The sequence below is a fragment of the Phasianus colchicus genome, chromosome 1 (genome assembly GCF_987193195.1).
Source record: "Phasianus colchicus chromosome 1, bPhaCol1.hap1.1, whole genome shotgun sequence".
Lineage (NCBI taxonomy): Eukaryota > Metazoa > Chordata > Aves > Galliformes > Phasianidae > Phasianus > Phasianus colchicus.
The window spans coordinates 140,474,085-140,491,361 of record NC_143436.1 but is presented as its reverse complement, the minus strand read 5'-3'; the positions used below and the strand labels follow the sequence as shown (position 1 = coordinate 140,491,361).

Sequence of the window (17,277 nt, the reverse complement as noted above, 5' to 3'; positions counted from 1 at the left end):
GCTGAAGGTGCTTTCAGAGCCGTGTCATTCCCCATCTGGGTGGGTTTTACTGGTAGGGGTGGGACTGTGCCATTAGCAGTGGTTTCCCCTGTGGGCTTGGCTGTCGAGAGCTGAGTTCTGTAATGACTATTGACCAGGCAATCTCTTCTGAGTGTTTCTTAACAGGATGTTGGATCTCCCAGAAGCTCGGTTGTGTACGGGAGCATTATTTCCTATATAGAAGGCTGCTTTAATGCCCTCGGGATGTCCTTTGAAGAAAGGCAGGTATGAAACTCCTCTTTGGGATGAGCTGGTGTGTAGTAACAGTGTCAGCGTTATGCTCTGTGGAGCACTTGCTAAAAGCATCAGAGGTAACAGAGCTGTTTATGGCTTCAGTAAACCTTCCTGCATTGCTTGTGGTTTCTGCTGTGGTGTGTTAGGAAAGCATCTGAGCAGGCAGAAAAGGATGAAGCCCTGTGGGAGCCTGTTTCTTCCTGTGGGTGTCCCTGTATGACTTCTGCAGCTGTCGTGGTGTAGCAACGCACGCTTGAGGAATGGAATGAGAAAGTCAGCACTTTTTCAAGTGCCTTTACATTGGTAGTGTAATGTATGCATTATGTACCTGGCTCTTCCTCTTTTTCTGATGGTTGCATCCAGGATATTTGCTGGAAATACCTCCTAGTTGCTTGGAAGGGCAGGAATGGAGAGGGAGAACAGCTCATTCCTTCAGACTGAGCTGTCTGTAAGCAAGTGTCGCTGGATATATATTTTTACTGAACTCAAAAAAACCTTAATGCTTTCCTTCTTTGTGTGCTGCACTGGTTTCTGTGGGTATGAGGGCCAGCAGACAGTGTTGGTGTGAGGTCACCAGGTAGAAGAGAGGGCTCCCTGAGCTGGCTGTTACCATGCTGACAAATGAGTGGAGAGGCTGCTGGGAGCTGCACTTGGGTTGGGGTACTTGCATACAGCCTGGGGATCTGTCCTGCTTTTAAGATGCAATTCATTGCAGCTGGTGAGCCACGTAGTCTAACGTAACTCCCTGTACTTCTGCAGTAGTCCCATTTTGTACAGTCATCTGGGTGCGAGGTACCTCTCTCTATGGGTTAGGGAAGGAGCCTGGACAGCCACAGGCAGGTAGGGTGAATGCATTTTTGCACTTAGGATGGATTTGATCAGACAGAAGTCTCAGTAAATGTTTCTCTTAGGCAGCCCTCCCAGTTACTGCTGGGGTTCTGGCCCGTGCATGGAAGGCATCGTTGCCTGTTTGGAGCTTGTGAGCAAGGAATCATAGAACCACAGAATATCCTGAGTTGATATCTTTGAGTCTGACTCCTGGTTCCAAACAGGTCCACCCAAAAATCCAGAGTGAGGCCTAAATTCCCCCAAGTTGTTCAGTGTTCCAGGAGTAACAGCAGGAATCATCCTGGGGACAGGCAAGGACCATGTTTCCTTACAAAACTCCATATGGGCCCTTTGAATTGATTGGTACTACAGAAGAAGAAAATTAAGCTCAGCTCTCAGAGCCCATATGGTGTTTTACATGGAAGATGAACTGATCTGATATTCAAACTGTCCTCCTTGGGGAGGATCCTGCCTTTGTGCCATGGATCAGTGCTTCCATGAATGTTGGCAGTACTGCCTGTGGAAGCATGCTGCTCAGCCCCACTCACCATTCATCTTTACTCTCCTTCCCTTCTGCATTCAAGCATTTACTGTGCTCTTCTCCCTGCCCTAGGTTTGTGGCTCTTAAATTTATTACTTTCAGTCCCATAAACTTCTTCTTCAGAATGTTTATCAGGAAGAAATTCTTTACTGTGAGGGTGGTGAGGCACTGGAACAGGCTGCCCAGAGAGGTTGTGGATGCCCTCCCTGGAAGCATTCAAGGCCAGGCTGGGTGGGGCTTTGAGCAACCTGGTCTAATGGGAGGTGTCCCTGCCTATAGCACGGGGTTGGAACTACGTGATTTTAAAGGTCCCTTCCAACCCAAATCACTCTATGATTCTATGTTTATTTCTTTTGAAAGTTTGCTGTCTTTCACAACAATGCAGAGCCATGAACATCTCAAGCTCCAACCCTCAAATAGCTCTCTTCTATTCCTCCCCTCCAGTTGTTCCCAGCCTCTGTAGCACCTCCTCCTCATCCCACCCTGCTGCTCTGTGAATGACATGCTGTCCCCTCTGGCTTTAATTACTCAGCTGCAGTCCTGCTCCCAGCCAAGTATCACTGCAGCCACCTTGCCCTATGGCACTGCTGTGCTTCACTAAGAGTAAAGTAAAATGTAATAAAAAAATGTAACAGCAAAAGAGGTGAGATTTAGATGGGTTATAAGGAAATTTCTTTACAATAAAAGTGGTGAGGCACAGACACAGGCTGCCCAGAGAGATGGTGGATGCCCCATCATTGGACATTCATAGTCAGGCTGGACCAGGCCCTGAGCACCCTGATCGAGCTGTAGGTGTCCCTGTTCACTGTAGGAAGTTAGGCTGGGTGGCCTTTAAGGGTTCTTTCCAACTCAAGTGATTCTATGATTCTTTGATTAAAAAATGCCTCATTTTCCTTGGTTGTATTCCTTGAGGAGGGCTGGGGTTCATACGCAGGGTAGGAGGCTGGTGTGTGTCCTCATTCCTGAGGAGCTCATAGCTGTGTGGCTGGGCTTCTGTTGTGCTGAGAGTTGCTGCCAGGCCCTGCTGCTATTCATTTGTCCAATCTCCTGTAAGTGACGTATGCTTTGGGCAGCAAAAATTCCTGTGGTGATGAGTTTTACAGCTGGGTTATGCAGCATGCTACATTCACACAGGTACCCCTGCTCCAAGAGGAACTCTTGCATGTTTGGGAACACATGGAGCTACTTGAAAGTATGATCGTGCCATAACTTTGGGTGGTGACACAGCTGCCCAGAGAAGCTGTGGTGCCCCATCCCTGGAGCCACTCAAGGCCAGCTTGGATGGGGCCCTGGGCAGCTGAGCTGCTGGGGGGCAGCCCTGCCCACAGCACGGGATGGGGTGGGTGGGCTGTGAGGTCCCTTCCAGCCCAAAGTGTTGGGTGACTCTGTGATTCTTTGCACTTCTGTCCAGTGTGAGGAATGGGCTGCGATGTTTCAGTTTCATCACTGTAATGGAAGGCACGCATCCGAGAGGGGTGGTGAGGCTGCTGAATTGTGATTGACTTTGAAATCGTTCTCAGATGTTTTTAAAGCAGCGTGTTTGGTTTGTAGGTTGCAGTGGGAGGAGGAAATGCAGCTCTGCTCTCAAATGTGATGGATGAGCTTGTGAGCTTCCGCACAAAGGTTCGTAACTACGCTCTTGTGCTGCCAGAAGCCACAGAGACTGTGCAAATGGAGGAAGGTGCCGTGGGAGCAAAAGGACCAAAACAAGAACAGAAAGAGAAGAGACGGCAGTTGATGCAGGAGAGAAAACCCCTTCTGGAGGCCTGTGACAGCCTGCGTGGGGACCTGGCTGCCTTCGGAATCCACATCAAGGTAGAAGACAGCTGCTCCCTGCATGAGAGAGCCATGGTTTGTCAGGCAGCATCCAGTTGTGCCCTTTCACAGTTCCCATCACTGTGCCCTCTCTCCGTACAACAGCAGTAGCAGGAGGCAGCTGTCCTGATCCTCTGCCTTGTGTTCCCATGCAAGCTGTAGCTCCTGCAGCTGCCAAGGGAGTGTTGTTTTGCCACTGAAAATCCCATTGTGTTCAGAAATCCTGAAATTGTCCCAGTTCAATACAGAAGAAGGGCTAGGAGTGATGTGTGTTATTTTAAAAAGACTGAAGAGGAACAGGAAACTAAACTGAGGTGACTAGTGGAAATATTGCCTTCCCTCTACCTACGCACCCGTAACAAAAGTGTAGGTCCTCACATGAGGGTCTGTTCCTCACTCTTTGAGTTGTACATACTTTCCCTGGTTCCTGTACCACTTCTCTCTCTGTGGTGCGTTCTGCTTTTTGTCTGTTCCTAATGCCAGTCTTCTCCTTTTGCATTACCCTGACTGTGCTCAAGAGAAGTCCCCTTGTTGCATTGCTATCTCCTCCTGGTTTCAAGATGCTGCACTGCTGCTTCAGGAGGTGCTGCTTCTTCCAGTGTTGCATTCTCACCTCAGTTTCAGCCCTCAGTTCCGTCTTGCTTCTTATATGCAGAATCATCCCTGCTTTGCTCAGCAGTTCATGCCGCTCCTTGCACGTGAGCTGTGCTCAGTGTCCTTGCATCGTTTTACCACGGGGCAGATACAAAGCAGGATCACATGAGGGGGTGACCACAGGCATCCCTGTTAATTGCTGAGCGTGAGAGGCATTGTCAGTGCTGCCATTAAAAGCAGGCAGGAGCTGCGGTCAGCTCAGGATCTCAGATGGAAGCCAGCGTGCTGCTAAGCGCTGGGCTGAGGGACAGAGCACCGTGGTGCTGAACTGCAGCTGTGAAAGCAGAGGGAGCCGTGGGAAGCTGGAACATTTGCTTCCCTGTATGTACACATCTGCCTTTGGGCCTTCTGCTGAACCTCCTTTCTGTGGTGCTGTTCTGAGACTCCTGGAGGTACAGCACAAGGGGTTCCTCGCTGTGCTGTGCTGAACTGATTCAGCACCCCTGAATTATGAGGGGTTTGGGCAGGGAGGGCTCGGCTGCTGTAGGCTGTAGTAGCAGCTCAGGGGGTGCTTATAAGTGAATTCAGTAAAAGTCAGATTTGAAGAAAGGGCAATTTCTTCAATTGATTGAGTTTATGACTTCTGCGTGCTGTGTCTTCTCTATGTTGCTCAGTGCACATGAGGTTTGTCTGAATTACAGAGCTTCAAGCAACCTGATGGGAATATCCATCAACCTACTGCTACCACGGGCGTTCCTGGGGGATGGCATCACCATCTCTGTTCCCCGTTTGATTAATGGCTTTGCTGCACAAAGCTGATGTAGTAAAATAAATAAGGAAATAAATTTGAACCGTCTCAGAACTGCACATGGTGCATTATGGGGCATCCAGACCGAGTGTGAGGCAGATGCAGACCCTTTGTAATCCCAGCTGCTAGGCCTGACCCACTGCTTGTTCTTGCAGGACAGAAGCACAGCTTCGACGTGGGAAATGGCAGAAGGCAGGCGAGCAGAGCAGCAGGCTGAGGAGAAAAGCTGAGCCTTCAGTGCTGGACTTGTGGTTTAACTGCTGCGTTGTAAATACTGCTACTATCCTAATAAAGTATAAGGTGTAATCTTTTCAGTTTGCTTTTGCAGAGTGTGATGTCAGGGGCTCAGGGTGTGTCTGTCAGCATTGGAAAGAGGGAGGTGGTGCACGCAGTGCACTCCTGGTCCCATTACTGAGCCCCCACGGAGCAAGCAGCCAGCACACAGCACAGGGGTGAGTGGGAGGGACTGTGCCAGCCTCACCCAGGGCTGCAGGATGGCTCGGTACAGGGCAGCTTGGATCAGCTTTCAGTACTGAAACCCAAGGGGCCGTGAGGCGTGGTTTGATGACAGAGGCAACTACAGTGTAGGTGAGATCAAATGCCTCTTTGCTTTAAAGATAGGGGTGAGGCGATGTGCTGTGCGTGTGCTGCTGCTGTAGCTCTGTGCTGCCATGACCTGGAAGCAGCAGCGGTTTTCACACAGCCCATCTTTTGGAGGGGGCAAAGGTGCTCAGAACACAGGGAAGTACACGGTGTTGTTAAGTTGCTATATTTTTATTTCCTACTGAAAGGAATTGCTACATTTCCAGAATGTTTAAAAATTGTAACAATTGAGTACATTGGTGAATAACAAAGGTACAGCTCTTGTGTAGACTTAAAAACCAACATGGCAGGTTGAGGTCTGTACTGATGGAGATCCATTGGCTTGGCCTACAAGTGCCATTTTGCTATAATGCCATTTTGATACCCTGCCACTGATGTTCTAGATACAAAACCTTTTGCTCAGTGTTCTGCAGGAAATCCAGTAGCTGTTTCAAATCAGTTTGCTGATTTTTATTTTTTTTTAAAGGAGTTGTTGGGCTTCTCCAATGAAGGGGAAAAATGATGGTACCTTGGTTTCCCCCAGCATGCTGGGAGGGTAGAAAACTGCTTAAAGTAAACACCAGAAATCCATCTCTTATGAGTAGACAGGCTCTAATTTAAGAAGTCTGTGACCCCTCACAGACCAAAAAGAGCAAACATTTAAAAACTCATTTTACAAAATAGGTAATTGGGTTAAAAAGAAAAACAAAATGCGTTGGGGTGAGGTAGTAGTCACAGTGCATACAGAAGTAGTAATGCTAAGGGCCAGAGGGGTGATAGGCAGAGCAGCCAGTGCTTTCTGTGGGAAGCTATTGCAGGCTGAGAGGACACGATCTGCCTCGTGTGCGTGTCACTGTTCTCCACTCCAGAGTTGGAAAACAGTGGTTGCAATGAATATTTAACACCTGTTTTAACTACAAGGCACACCATTGTGTGCTTGTTCCTACGTTTCAATGAGTATATACAGCTGGAGCTAGAGTGTAGGTTCAGTGGTAACACCACTTACTGCCAGCTCTCTAAGAGCGCTCAGAATGAACATGCTCCTCTCTCCATATAGGGTCAATCCTCACAAGTTTTGACTGAATTTCCAAAAATATAAAAAATGATTGTTATGCAGAATCCCATTCAACTTCCCCTTTATATCCAACACTGAATACTCAAACTGGAAGGAACCCACAGGGATCATCTAGTCCAACTCCAGGCTCCACGCAGGAGTATCCAGCATTCAAACCCTATGTCAGAGCGGAGCAGTTCTGCCACTGAGCCAGCCAGGTATGTCCCTAACAAACAGGGGCAGACCTGTCTTGGTCATGTCTCTGCACAGCTGCTCCACAAAGAGCTTTGGCCGCTGTCAGCATTTTTCTGTTCCTGTGGCTCACTGCACACAGCTGCCTGCCTTAGCTCTGACTGTACAGGTGCATGCTGTTGTCTGCTGTTAGTTCCTCCAGTTTGTGTTCCTGTTGGCTAACAGATACCGACCTATGTACATACGTGCTCATGTTCTCAGAGCTCCAGTTCAGCAGCACTTTGCCATTACACCCAAGAGCCTGAGCAGGTCGGCTCAGTGGCACAGCGTTCCTACCCTGCGTAGCACCTCTCTGAATGCGAACGTGACACAATTCATCGTGCCCAGTTCCGGATGACTGAGACCAGCTAAAGGACTAGAAAAGAGTTCTTCTCTCAGGTAAGCATAAATGCTGTTTAATACTAATATACCTACAGTATATCCTTATTGTGCAATGGGGGAATCTTCCCAAAGCCGAGACCTTGAAGGAAGGATGTCCAGTCAAAATGAATGCTGCCTCTGGGACTGGGAATGGAAAAGGCAACTAGTTACATTCAGCATCTAAAGCAACGCTCATGCATTCCCTTTCCAAGGAGGCTGACTTTCTGCTTCTTAAAGTGACTATACTACATGGCAAAACGTGAAGTGCAATCATTAGATTCTAGACAGAGGGTCTAAGGATGAACTCAGGACAACCGTGGTGCAATCTAGGAAATTCGGTTGAGCTGGTGGAAGAATTTTATTCTTACCTAAGTCTCAAGTGCATTGTTTTGCTGTTCATATTTCAGTTATTGCTCAATAACTATCAAAAAGAACAGAGGAATACTTTCAGCTTAGTTTTATTATATTATAACAGATCTGCAACTACAGCTTATTTCAGCCAAAACATTTCTGTATTCCAAACTCTTAAAAAATATCTACATTAATCATATTTTTCTATTCTTAAAAATAAAAAAAAATCTACCTAGCATACCGATGCTGCTACAGCACTTGAAGGGTGCATTACTTAAATTCTACTGTAAATGCAATGATTCTTGCAGTCGTCGGTCTTCTCAGCTGCTTTGACTTCAGGTTTCAAAAAGTTTGCTAAAAGCTGTTCCAACTTCTGAAACCATGTCAGAGGCTGTCATTGAACGTCCGAATTTTTGGAAGGCCTGGTTGTTGCACTGCCTCGTCAGAGAGCAAGCTCCAAATGCAGCCACGAGGAAGGGATTTTGACTAAAAGAAAAAAAATAAAATTATAAAACCATAGCTGAATGTTCTGTTTCTAAAGCAGTCTTGTGTAAGACTGATTCAGCCAGTGCAAGTAACCCTATAATGGACCAGGGAGCTCCTCAGTGATGGAGCTGGAGCACACCAAGCCCTGATGCAGCCACACTGATGTAAAAAAAAAAGTGCTTAAAAATGGGATGGCTCAGGCAACCAGCCCTCACCTCAGCTGGTCCCTAAAAAATACCTTTTTTTTCTTTTATTTCTCGCCCTTGGGTGTAACACTGGAGCTCCTTTCCCCATAAGCAACAGAGGGGACTCTGCTCTCAGAGACAGCGTTGGGGTCATGGACAACCAGGTTGCAGTCAGTGGGAAGATGAATAAATACATCATGAACTGCACAGAAGGTCATTACGTATCATTAAATCAGCTTAACAAGAGCACTGTAACACCTGAAGGCCACAACAGGAACTCTCTTGAAGCTCCCTACGTTGATGAACTACCTAACAGCGTATCTGTGCCTGGTATTCAAGCACTGATCCTCCCCCGGAGAAGGCAGCACAGATGTGAGGCCCAGCAGCCTGCACACGGTTCTTATGTTCCCCAGCACCAGGTTCATGCCTATGGTATTCCAAAGCCATCACCTCAGCATCCTGCTTAGTTACTAGGAGAAGCCTGTGTGCCAGAGTGTGTGCAGAACATGTGCTGGGTTTGCTGATCTCCCCAACTATCTGGTGAATGCCACGCACACAAATGAACTCACCCTTTTCATTATGTAAAACGAAGTTACTCTTTTAGTGATAGCTGCAACTTCAGATTCAAACAACCCTGGTTTCATTTTCCATTCTGGATATGTTATGATTTATGTGATGGAAACAAGGAGATGATGCTCATTACATTTGATATTTAGCACGCTAACTAGAGAAAGATGAAAAGTGGAGCAGGGATCTGGCATTTCCTGCAGTCAGCCACGCTCAGTGGGGCACCTAGCAAGGCAGAATTCAGCCTTAAGCTTCAAAACTGTGCTCAGCCCTGGATACCCTTTCTCCAAATATCTGAGACTGAAAGAATACAGGAAGAATTGGAAAGATACCTAGAAAATGAGAGAGACTGCTGTGTGAGGAAATGCCAAAAATACAATCTTTGGAAGAGACAATAAGATAGTAATACCAACATTTGCTCAGCAAATTAAATGAAACACTCCACATCTTTTTCTCATGCAAGCTACCATTTCATATATTACCAAAGGGTATGTTACCACTACTGCTACAGCACTAGATGGGATGTACAATCACATTAATGACATATTTGAGACGTACTTGGGGAAATCTTTTTGCTTAGTGAATTAAATGACATAATAAATTATTGAAAATAAGGGCGAACTAAGTGTATTTTTTTTAAATGAGTATTTAGACTAAGAAAAAGCCTGATGCTTCATTACCTCACACTGCAGCCTACATTCTACAGCTCACTACATTCTGGGAAGAAGCACTGTTGTTCCCTAACAACTGCTTGTCATCCTTTCCATTCCATTTAAAGCAGCTTCTTTCACAGACCACAAAACTCTACGGACCAAGCAGTCAGATGGGAATTGATGTAACTCAGCAGAAGAGCCAGCAGCCAGCTGCAGGTGAACATCTGCTTTACGTATGAGCAAACAGGGCAGCTGCTTGGCCTTAAAACTGTCACCCTCTTGGAACTTGTGTTTTGTTTTTGAGTTTCAATCCACCTGCCCCACTACATTACTTAGGTGCAATGCAAGGCAATTCACCAAGTTACAGAAGCAAAACTACATCAAGCTTGGCTCTGAGTTACACAGATGTTACTGAGTGACCACCACTTGCTTACCCTTCACATTTCCTGTTAACATTCAGCTGTTTTGGAAACACACGCTCCATACATAAGTGTGTGTGGGAACAGAGCCAAGATGACACTCTTTTTCTGCCTCAAAGTTGGGCAATGTTTGTCTTGTGCTGTACCTTAGCTCCAGAGCACGCCTGCAAAACTGCATGGATGCTTCAGTCCCAGTGACTCCTCCAATTTTATTTGGACATGTCTAGAGCAGGACTACAACAGTCACCACAAGGGAACACAGACTCACAACAATTAAGAAATTATTAATAATATCCATACCCGTTTGTTTTTTCTGCTCCAGCCAGAAATGCCCAGTGCGCTAAGACTCCAAGGGAACCAGAAAGGAGGTCTCCTTGTCCTCCACATCTCCGGCTGCTTCCCTCGTGACTGCATACAAGCACTGTGAATGAGCAAACCAAAACCAGTCAGGTGCACATTTTTTCTTCTATACACCGTGATATTGCTGTGGCTGTGGGAGCAAAGCTCTGAGGGAACTCACAGGCAGCATGAAATACGCTATTTGTTAACAACAACAAAATTAAATTGTGTTAATATTTAAAACAAAACAAAACACTTTCCAGTTACTTTTCAATGCTTTGTAGGTAACGTGGCACAACGCATGGACCTTGCTGTTTCCATTCCACTCAGCCTGTAGAGAACGCTGCCACCCAGCAGTTTAGTGCTTCATGTTTCCATAAACCATCAATGCTGCCATTATATGCACACACACCCCACAGTGGCCCAGATCTCCCCACGAAGCCATTGCATGAGTGCAATTCTGCAGAGCCTCAGCCCTTCAGGGTTTACAACAGTAAACCAACGTGTTTTACAGGGAGCAAGGGTAAAATGGAACTCAATTCTGAAGCCGCCTGTGCACATCAGAAAGTTTACTGTAAACAGTCTTTTCTTCAGGCTTTGTAGAAATCAAAGGCAAAAAGAGATCTCTGCCAGTCAGCAGTGTCCTGAGAGTCCGTGCATGTCTCTGTCAGCAGCGTCGCTGTGGGTAGGCTCTGTCAGATAGCAGCTGCTGCCTTTCTGGTTTTGATACACCAAGGTCCTTGGTCCAGCTGATCTCTGTGGAGCTTTAACTACGAGGGACATGCAGATGGTTTCACTGAATGTAAGACCCTTGCTCTCCACTCTCAACAAGCCCAAAAGTGGGAAGCCGGTTATTAGCATACTCCTGGGCAAGCAAGGCACACAAGGCAGTACGAAGCAAGGCACTGCTTGTGCCAACAGCTTTTACCTTGGGATTCTCCGAGGTGTGTGACAGAGCAGCCCAAGAGTTTTAAAGGGATTACCATTCATATTCTTTAGAGTAACTGTGTCTTTCAGATAATGGGAAAAATCTGTTTGCGCACAAATTGAAGGCCTTGCAGGTAAGCCTTCTTAAATAGCAAGATTTCAAAAAAACCTACTTAACACAAGCAAACCCTTTCCGGTTCATTTGCACAGTTCATTTCTTTGTTACTCAGCGCAGCGGAGAATTGTACTTCGCTTCCATCGCCTCCCAACTCTTCCAGCAGTAATTGCTGGGCTCACGAGGCTGGGCAGCTGTGCGTTTTTGCTGCCACTGGGAGGGCAAAGATTCATTAGTCACTACCAACACAGCAGACACCGCTGCAGCGCTCCCAGCACTTAATTTTCCCAATTGCTCTTCTCCCTCCCTTCCCCCGGCCCCAAATTAAGATTCCGGAGGTGTTTCTCAGTGAGCAGTAGTTAATGTCAAATTTCACAAGTGTAATACTCTTCTGAGGGTGGTATTTGAAAAAGGTATGCCCTCTTAGGTGGATTTTTTTTTTTTTTTTAATACAGTGCTTTGGAGAAATTACCTCTAATTCTGTTACTTTGAAGATGGTATCTCACAGGATTTTCACTTTGAGGTCTTGAACTCCTGGCAGGAGGCAGGATGGAAATCCTCTGTTCAAAAGCTTTGAGGCCTTCTGACTGACAGCTGAGCACAAGCCCCTGCTTATTAGCTGTATGTCACCATCTGCCACTATTCTGCAGCCCCACAACCTTACAGTCAGTTTCGAGCTGCGCAGGGAAGTAAGATCTCCTCAAACTAGGCCAATTATAATACCCCACTACAAAAAAAAAAAAAGTGCTCTTTTGTTTGTAAGTCTCAAATATGTGCAGAGTACCTCACAGGCAGCAACAAAGGCAGACCTTTGTACTCTGCACAGAGATGGTGGAAAACAAATCCAAGCAATAGCTTCAAAGAAGCAGAATTACAGGAAATTCACTGAATGAGGTTGGAAAGGTATAACGCCCGGCCAGTTCTCGCACAGAGGCTCCATTCCTCAAAGAACATCTCTAAATGATGAACATTACAACAGGCAGTGTGAAAAGGAATGAAAAGCTCTTCTGAACAACAGTCGCTGTTGAGAGCTTTTAAAACAAAAGAAGGAATCCCGCAGCAGCGTTGTGACAGCCTGGCGTGCTGCCCAACCTTCACAGGACAAAGTCTTCCAGATGCTTTTCCCAACCTTCTCCTACGACAATAAGAACAAGCTGCTGCCTTCCCCACCACCCCTGCCAACCCAACACCCCAAGTGAATGTGCCCCACTGCCTGCACAGAGCAGCTCTTCAGCCACCACGTGGGTGCCCTCCTGACACCGCCGCACCGAGCAGTGCCAACTGGTGGTGATCCTAGCAGAGCTCTATTAGATCATAGCATCAAGGAGCCGTGTGGGTTGGAAGGGAGCTTTAAGATCACCTAGTTCCAACCCCACTGCTGTAGGCAGGGACACCTCCCACTAGAGCAGGTTGCTCAAAGCCCCATCCAGCCTGGATGGACACGAGTGGACGAGGTAAATAGAAAAACAAGACCTTCAGAGGCAAAAACAGGCAGCCGATGCCAGCTGGATCGAGGTGCCCCGCTCTGTTTTTTAATAGTTCCTGGCAACCAGATCTGATGTCATTATTTCACAGGGTGATGAACTGAAAAACTAACTCAGTATAATTAATGGCAGACTTTTAATGAAAACCAATTTATGCTAGGCAACCTTCCGAAAAAAACAAAAAATCAACCTGACTCCCTAGCACTATGGAGCACACAGACTGTAGTAAGCAGCTAGCTGAAATAAAAATGCTCTAACTGAAGAAATGGCTGAATGAAATAAGGCAAGAAAGATGTACTAGAGTCAGAACAACCACAGCCCCGTTTCAACAATTTCAACACCATTTCAGCAATTAAACAGCACGTAAACATTGCCAGAGCTGTATGCAGCAAATACAACAGCCTGGCACACAGAGTCACACAGGTTTCTTGCTTACAGAAGTCCATTAAAACAATTTGTAACAACAGGAAATAGAAATGAAGGCTGTCACACTGACAGAATATTGGGAAGTAGAAATTCACAAGCTTTACGTACTAAACAATTCAGTACTGAGCCCCACATTTCCTGGAGAACTATGGGCAGGTTATTTAGTGGCTCTGCCTAACACATATCAGGCCACAGAATAAGTTACTATCAGTCCCTTCTCAGCATGCCTCAAAGATAAGATAAACATTAGCATTTGGGGAAGCATTCAGAACATGGCCTCATGCTACCCTTTATCTCTACCAGCAAGCTTTGAGCCAAAGAAGCTCACAGCCCAAACTGTGCAGGCAGATCAAAACCCAAAATCATAACACACTTATTGCTATTCTATGTTTAATTCAAAACAAAACAATGAACAAACAAACAAACAAAAAAACAGCCTGTGATGTAAATGAAAATAGCTGTTGTGACAGTTAAAAAAAAAAACCCTAGAATTTAGTAGCTTTGCTGATATCAAGCACTGTGAGCTGACTGGGAGGCATGGATTTTGATATAGCTATCTATACACAGGCAGCTTCTACTTCCCCCAGGGATGGGGCACCTAAAGCATCTCCACAATCTGTGCCAGCACCTCACCACCCTCTGAGCAAAATATTTCTTCCTAACATCTAAACTAGAACTCCCTTATTTTAGTTTAAAGCCATTCCTCCTTATCCTGTCACTATCAGACCATGCAAAAGTTGCTCCCCCCTCCTGCTTACAAGCTCCCTTAAACCCCTCAACTGATGTGGAAAAATGTAAGTTGGCTTTTATATAAAGGGTGCTTATACTTTTATATTCACTAATCACACTTCTAAAACTTAGCTAGGTCCTTGAGTGTGAGATATTAGGTAATACAGGTAATATAAAAGTTAAAAGAAAACAAATTTTGTATTTTTTTTCCTTGGACGGGTGCAGGAGCCAGGGGATGGATGTTATAATAGACAGGGAGACAACAGGCTGAGCTGTGCATGTAGTTGACAACAGAGTGGGACAGTGGATGGTAAAACCAAGAGCTCTGTTTTGCCTGGACTGCAGAAGCAGGAGTGGAGTTGAAGGCAGTGCCTTTCAGCTACAATCTAGGCAGAATCTACTGGGCAGCTGGATACCATAACAGCTTTTAGCTAAGCAAGCCAGAGACTGACAGGCATTGAATAGCTTCTTTTCTAGCCACGTAGGGAATAAATGGCAGAAACTCTTAAGTACTGTTTGGGGATTCAGGGCAAGAGATGTTTTTTTACCCCATCTCAGTAAACCTTACTCCCTTTCACATGCTCTGCTTTTCTTGTCCATGCAGTTGGGCAACAGGAGAGAAATGTTTTGCTATTGGCTCCAGGTAGAAGAAGACAACTGGCTGGTTACCATGAGCTCTGCTTTGGGAAAGGAGGAGATGACAAACGCAGGTGCTGGCAAAAGTATAGGAAAAACTCATCATAGCATTAAAAACAAAATGAAACAAAACCTAAAAACCCCAAACAATCAACAAAATAAATTCTCTACTTCAAGGACCCAGCCAAATTTTGAACTTGCTAGGAACTAAGATGGGTATAACCACACTTTATTATTGACCAGTTCTCCAATGAATAATAAAAAGAAAGCCTTAGAGAGCTGTGCCATAGTGAATAAAAGCTGACTTACCTTTTCCCCATAGGCTGAGTACTCATTCCTACCCTGGTCAGTGATGGCACTGATATCACCTACTAAGAGCATGGTGAAGCTCATCTTTGTAGAGCAGGGAATCAACAAGTGTAGACCAAGCTATAATGTGAAATTGCAAAAGGAAAGAGAAAAAGAGTATATAAAACTTAATTTAAAATCTTGCCAATTACGTTTACAGGGCAGTTGGCAGCTCATAACTGAAACTGAGACATTTTAGGAGAGCCTCATTTGTAGTGGAGGATCGTTACTGATTTCACAAAGGCCACGTATGTGATTCAGTTCTGATTTTAAGGCTTCAAAGAACCACTTGAATCATCTGATGTGATTTGTATAAAACAACCTTAAAGGTGTCCTGACATTTTACAGTTTGGGAATCTATCAGCATTCTTGGTATGTTATTCTCATAGCTAATTTTTTTGACTCTTAATAAAATCTGCCTTACTTGTGATGTGAGTTTGTTTAAACTTCAGCTTCCAATCAGAGCTTATTGTGCTGGTTTGTTCTGATTACAGTTATCTGCTAACAGCAACCCTTCACCGGCAACGCCTGTACTGCCAGCTCACTATCAAAGCACTTTATAACAAAAGTAAATTGTCAAATGTATTTCCTACAGACAGATGAATAAAAGTACACTGAAAATAACCACTGCAATCAGTCCTAAGCTAAAACGTATTCACCAAGCCATTGTCTTCCCTGCTGCAAAGCCCTGTATCCTCAAAAAGCTTTCTTTCCACACCAGCCAAGCACTGCACACCACAGCTACATGGCTAAGTTTGCAATTTCTACTTTTTCTGGAGAGCAGTGACACTTCATTCTTCAGAAAGTATGCATGCATTATCTGCCCAAAGGAGAACGTTTAAAAGTCACAGTATTGGTGTGCTAGGCACAGGAGCTCAAGCAGGAAAGGCCTAAAAACAGGTAAGGCTAAAGCACGATAGACAGATGATGATATGAAAAATAAAAGGCAAAAGGAGAACACAGATGTTTTCATAATATTTGGTTGTGCTCAGGGGACACTGCCTGATCCAGTGATCTGCATTTCCCTCACACTGGAATCATCACGTATGTTGTCTCAGCTGAAAAATAACGACATCAGATCAAAAGAACAGACAGATGAAAAAAGCAGTCAGTTAAGAATGGAAAACCTGGGAGAGAATTCCAAGGTCAGCGACACAACAGCATGCTCTGTGCTGCATTGGAGGAGCCCTTCAGAAATCGACCAACGGTATTTCTCAGACCCAGAGAACATTATTATTAAAAGGAAGCTGAAGTCTTTTCTGCAAAATTCTCAGGAGCTCTTTACCAGCAACACAAAACCTAAACACAGTATTTGTAGTAGACACTATAATCTGTATTAAACTTGACAGCTGCTTTCTCAGGGCTCAGTAATGCTACCTGTAATGTCTGCAATTCAGGAGAGAGAAAGCCATCAATCATACAGCCAATGTAAGAACATAAACACGGCCTATAGCTATATCAAACAACTGCTACAAAGGCACAGAGTTGTTTTTATTTCAAATTAAAAAGCTGCTTTGCTAAGAGAAATAAAATCAGAATGTAAGACAAAGGAAAAGTTGGGGGGAAAAAATAACAGTGAAAGCCCCAAAAACACATGAGACAGACACCACATTTGTGCCATGCCTGACCATTCAGAATTGAAATTGCAAAGACTTTTAGTTGCTTCCTCCTTTTTTTGAACCTTGCATGACAAGAGACAACAGATACTGAGTGTCTCCTCCCTCCAGCGACACTGAGAATATACTTATCTCGAGAAGAGCAACTCAAAAGAATAGAGATACACGAGGCAATGTGTCAAAAGTGTCACCCAGTTTTCCCCACATTCAAAACAAAAGCAACAAGCCTGCACAAAAATAACACAGTTGACTGAAAAACCACAGGAAGAAGATTTGCTACAGTACTCTAAAGGTCTCTAACTGACGTAAACTGGAGCCATGGTATTTCTTCCTCTGGCATGCATCATTCTCCCTTAAGCATGGACTGATAGTCCAAGGCTGCAAATCAAGTCTGCCGTTGGTACAAATATGGCAGCAGATCTCATGTAAGGCAATTTGGGTGCTGCATGACCCAAAGTCCTTCACCACACAGCCATAATTGCACCGTTTCCAATCTCAGCTTGCTTCACAGTCTGCTACAGTACCTGTACTAATGGAGCTACGTGGAAAGTGGCTCTGCACAAACCAACGTGTTTTTCTGTTATAAAAGAACTCCCATGGCTCCGAACAATAAAAAAGGATATGCAAAAAGATTCCGAAAACATCAGTAATTATCAGAGTTCAGCATTTCAAGCAATTAGGGGCAGGGCTGCTGCTTGTTATGTATGTGAAATAATGCCATGTAGTCAAAATGAGATGAAGACACTCATGAATTCATTTATACTTAACACAGCAAACAATATTAACATAAGACAAGCAGCTAATTGTATCAAGTATACATAAACTATATTAGCAAGTGACAGTTTTAAAAAGTTGTAATGATGATCTAGAGCTAAGTTAAAGAAAAGTT

At 45.0% G+C, this 17,277-nt stretch overlaps 2 protein-coding genes across 4 annotated transcripts in view; one reads left to right on the top strand and one right to left on the bottom strand.

Moving 5' to 3' along the window:
* The window catches only part of CARS2 (cysteinyl-tRNA synthetase 2, mitochondrial), a 35,159-nt gene extending 29,986 nt beyond the window's left edge, over positions 1 to 5,173 (top strand). For both annotated transcript variants that reach the window (XM_090128777.1, XM_031613789.2), the window contains 3 exons: positions 166 to 264; positions 3,194 to 3,457; positions 5,015 to 5,173. In XM_090128777.1, coding sequence (XP_089984903.1) covers positions 166 to 264; positions 3,194 to 3,457; positions 5,015 to 5,089 — 438 coding nt within the window. In that variant the 3' untranslated portion in view covers positions 5,090 to 5,173. The remainder of the gene's footprint in view (positions 1 to 165; positions 265 to 3,193; positions 3,458 to 5,014) is intronic.
* Positions 5,174 to 5,614: 441 nt separating this feature from the next.
* NAXD (NAD(P)HX dehydratase) overlaps positions 5,615 to 17,277 on the bottom strand; it is a 50,818-nt gene continuing 39,155 nt past the window's right edge. For both annotated transcript variants that reach the window (XM_090128760.1, XM_090128749.1), the window contains exons 11-12: positions 10,069 to 10,189; positions 5,615 to 7,944 (exon numbers count right to left, since the gene is read on the bottom strand). In XM_090128760.1, coding sequence (XP_089984886.1) covers positions 7,794 to 7,944; positions 10,069 to 10,189 — 272 coding nt within the window. In that variant the 3' untranslated portion in view covers positions 5,615 to 7,793. The remainder of the gene's footprint in view (positions 7,945 to 10,068; positions 10,190 to 17,277) is intronic.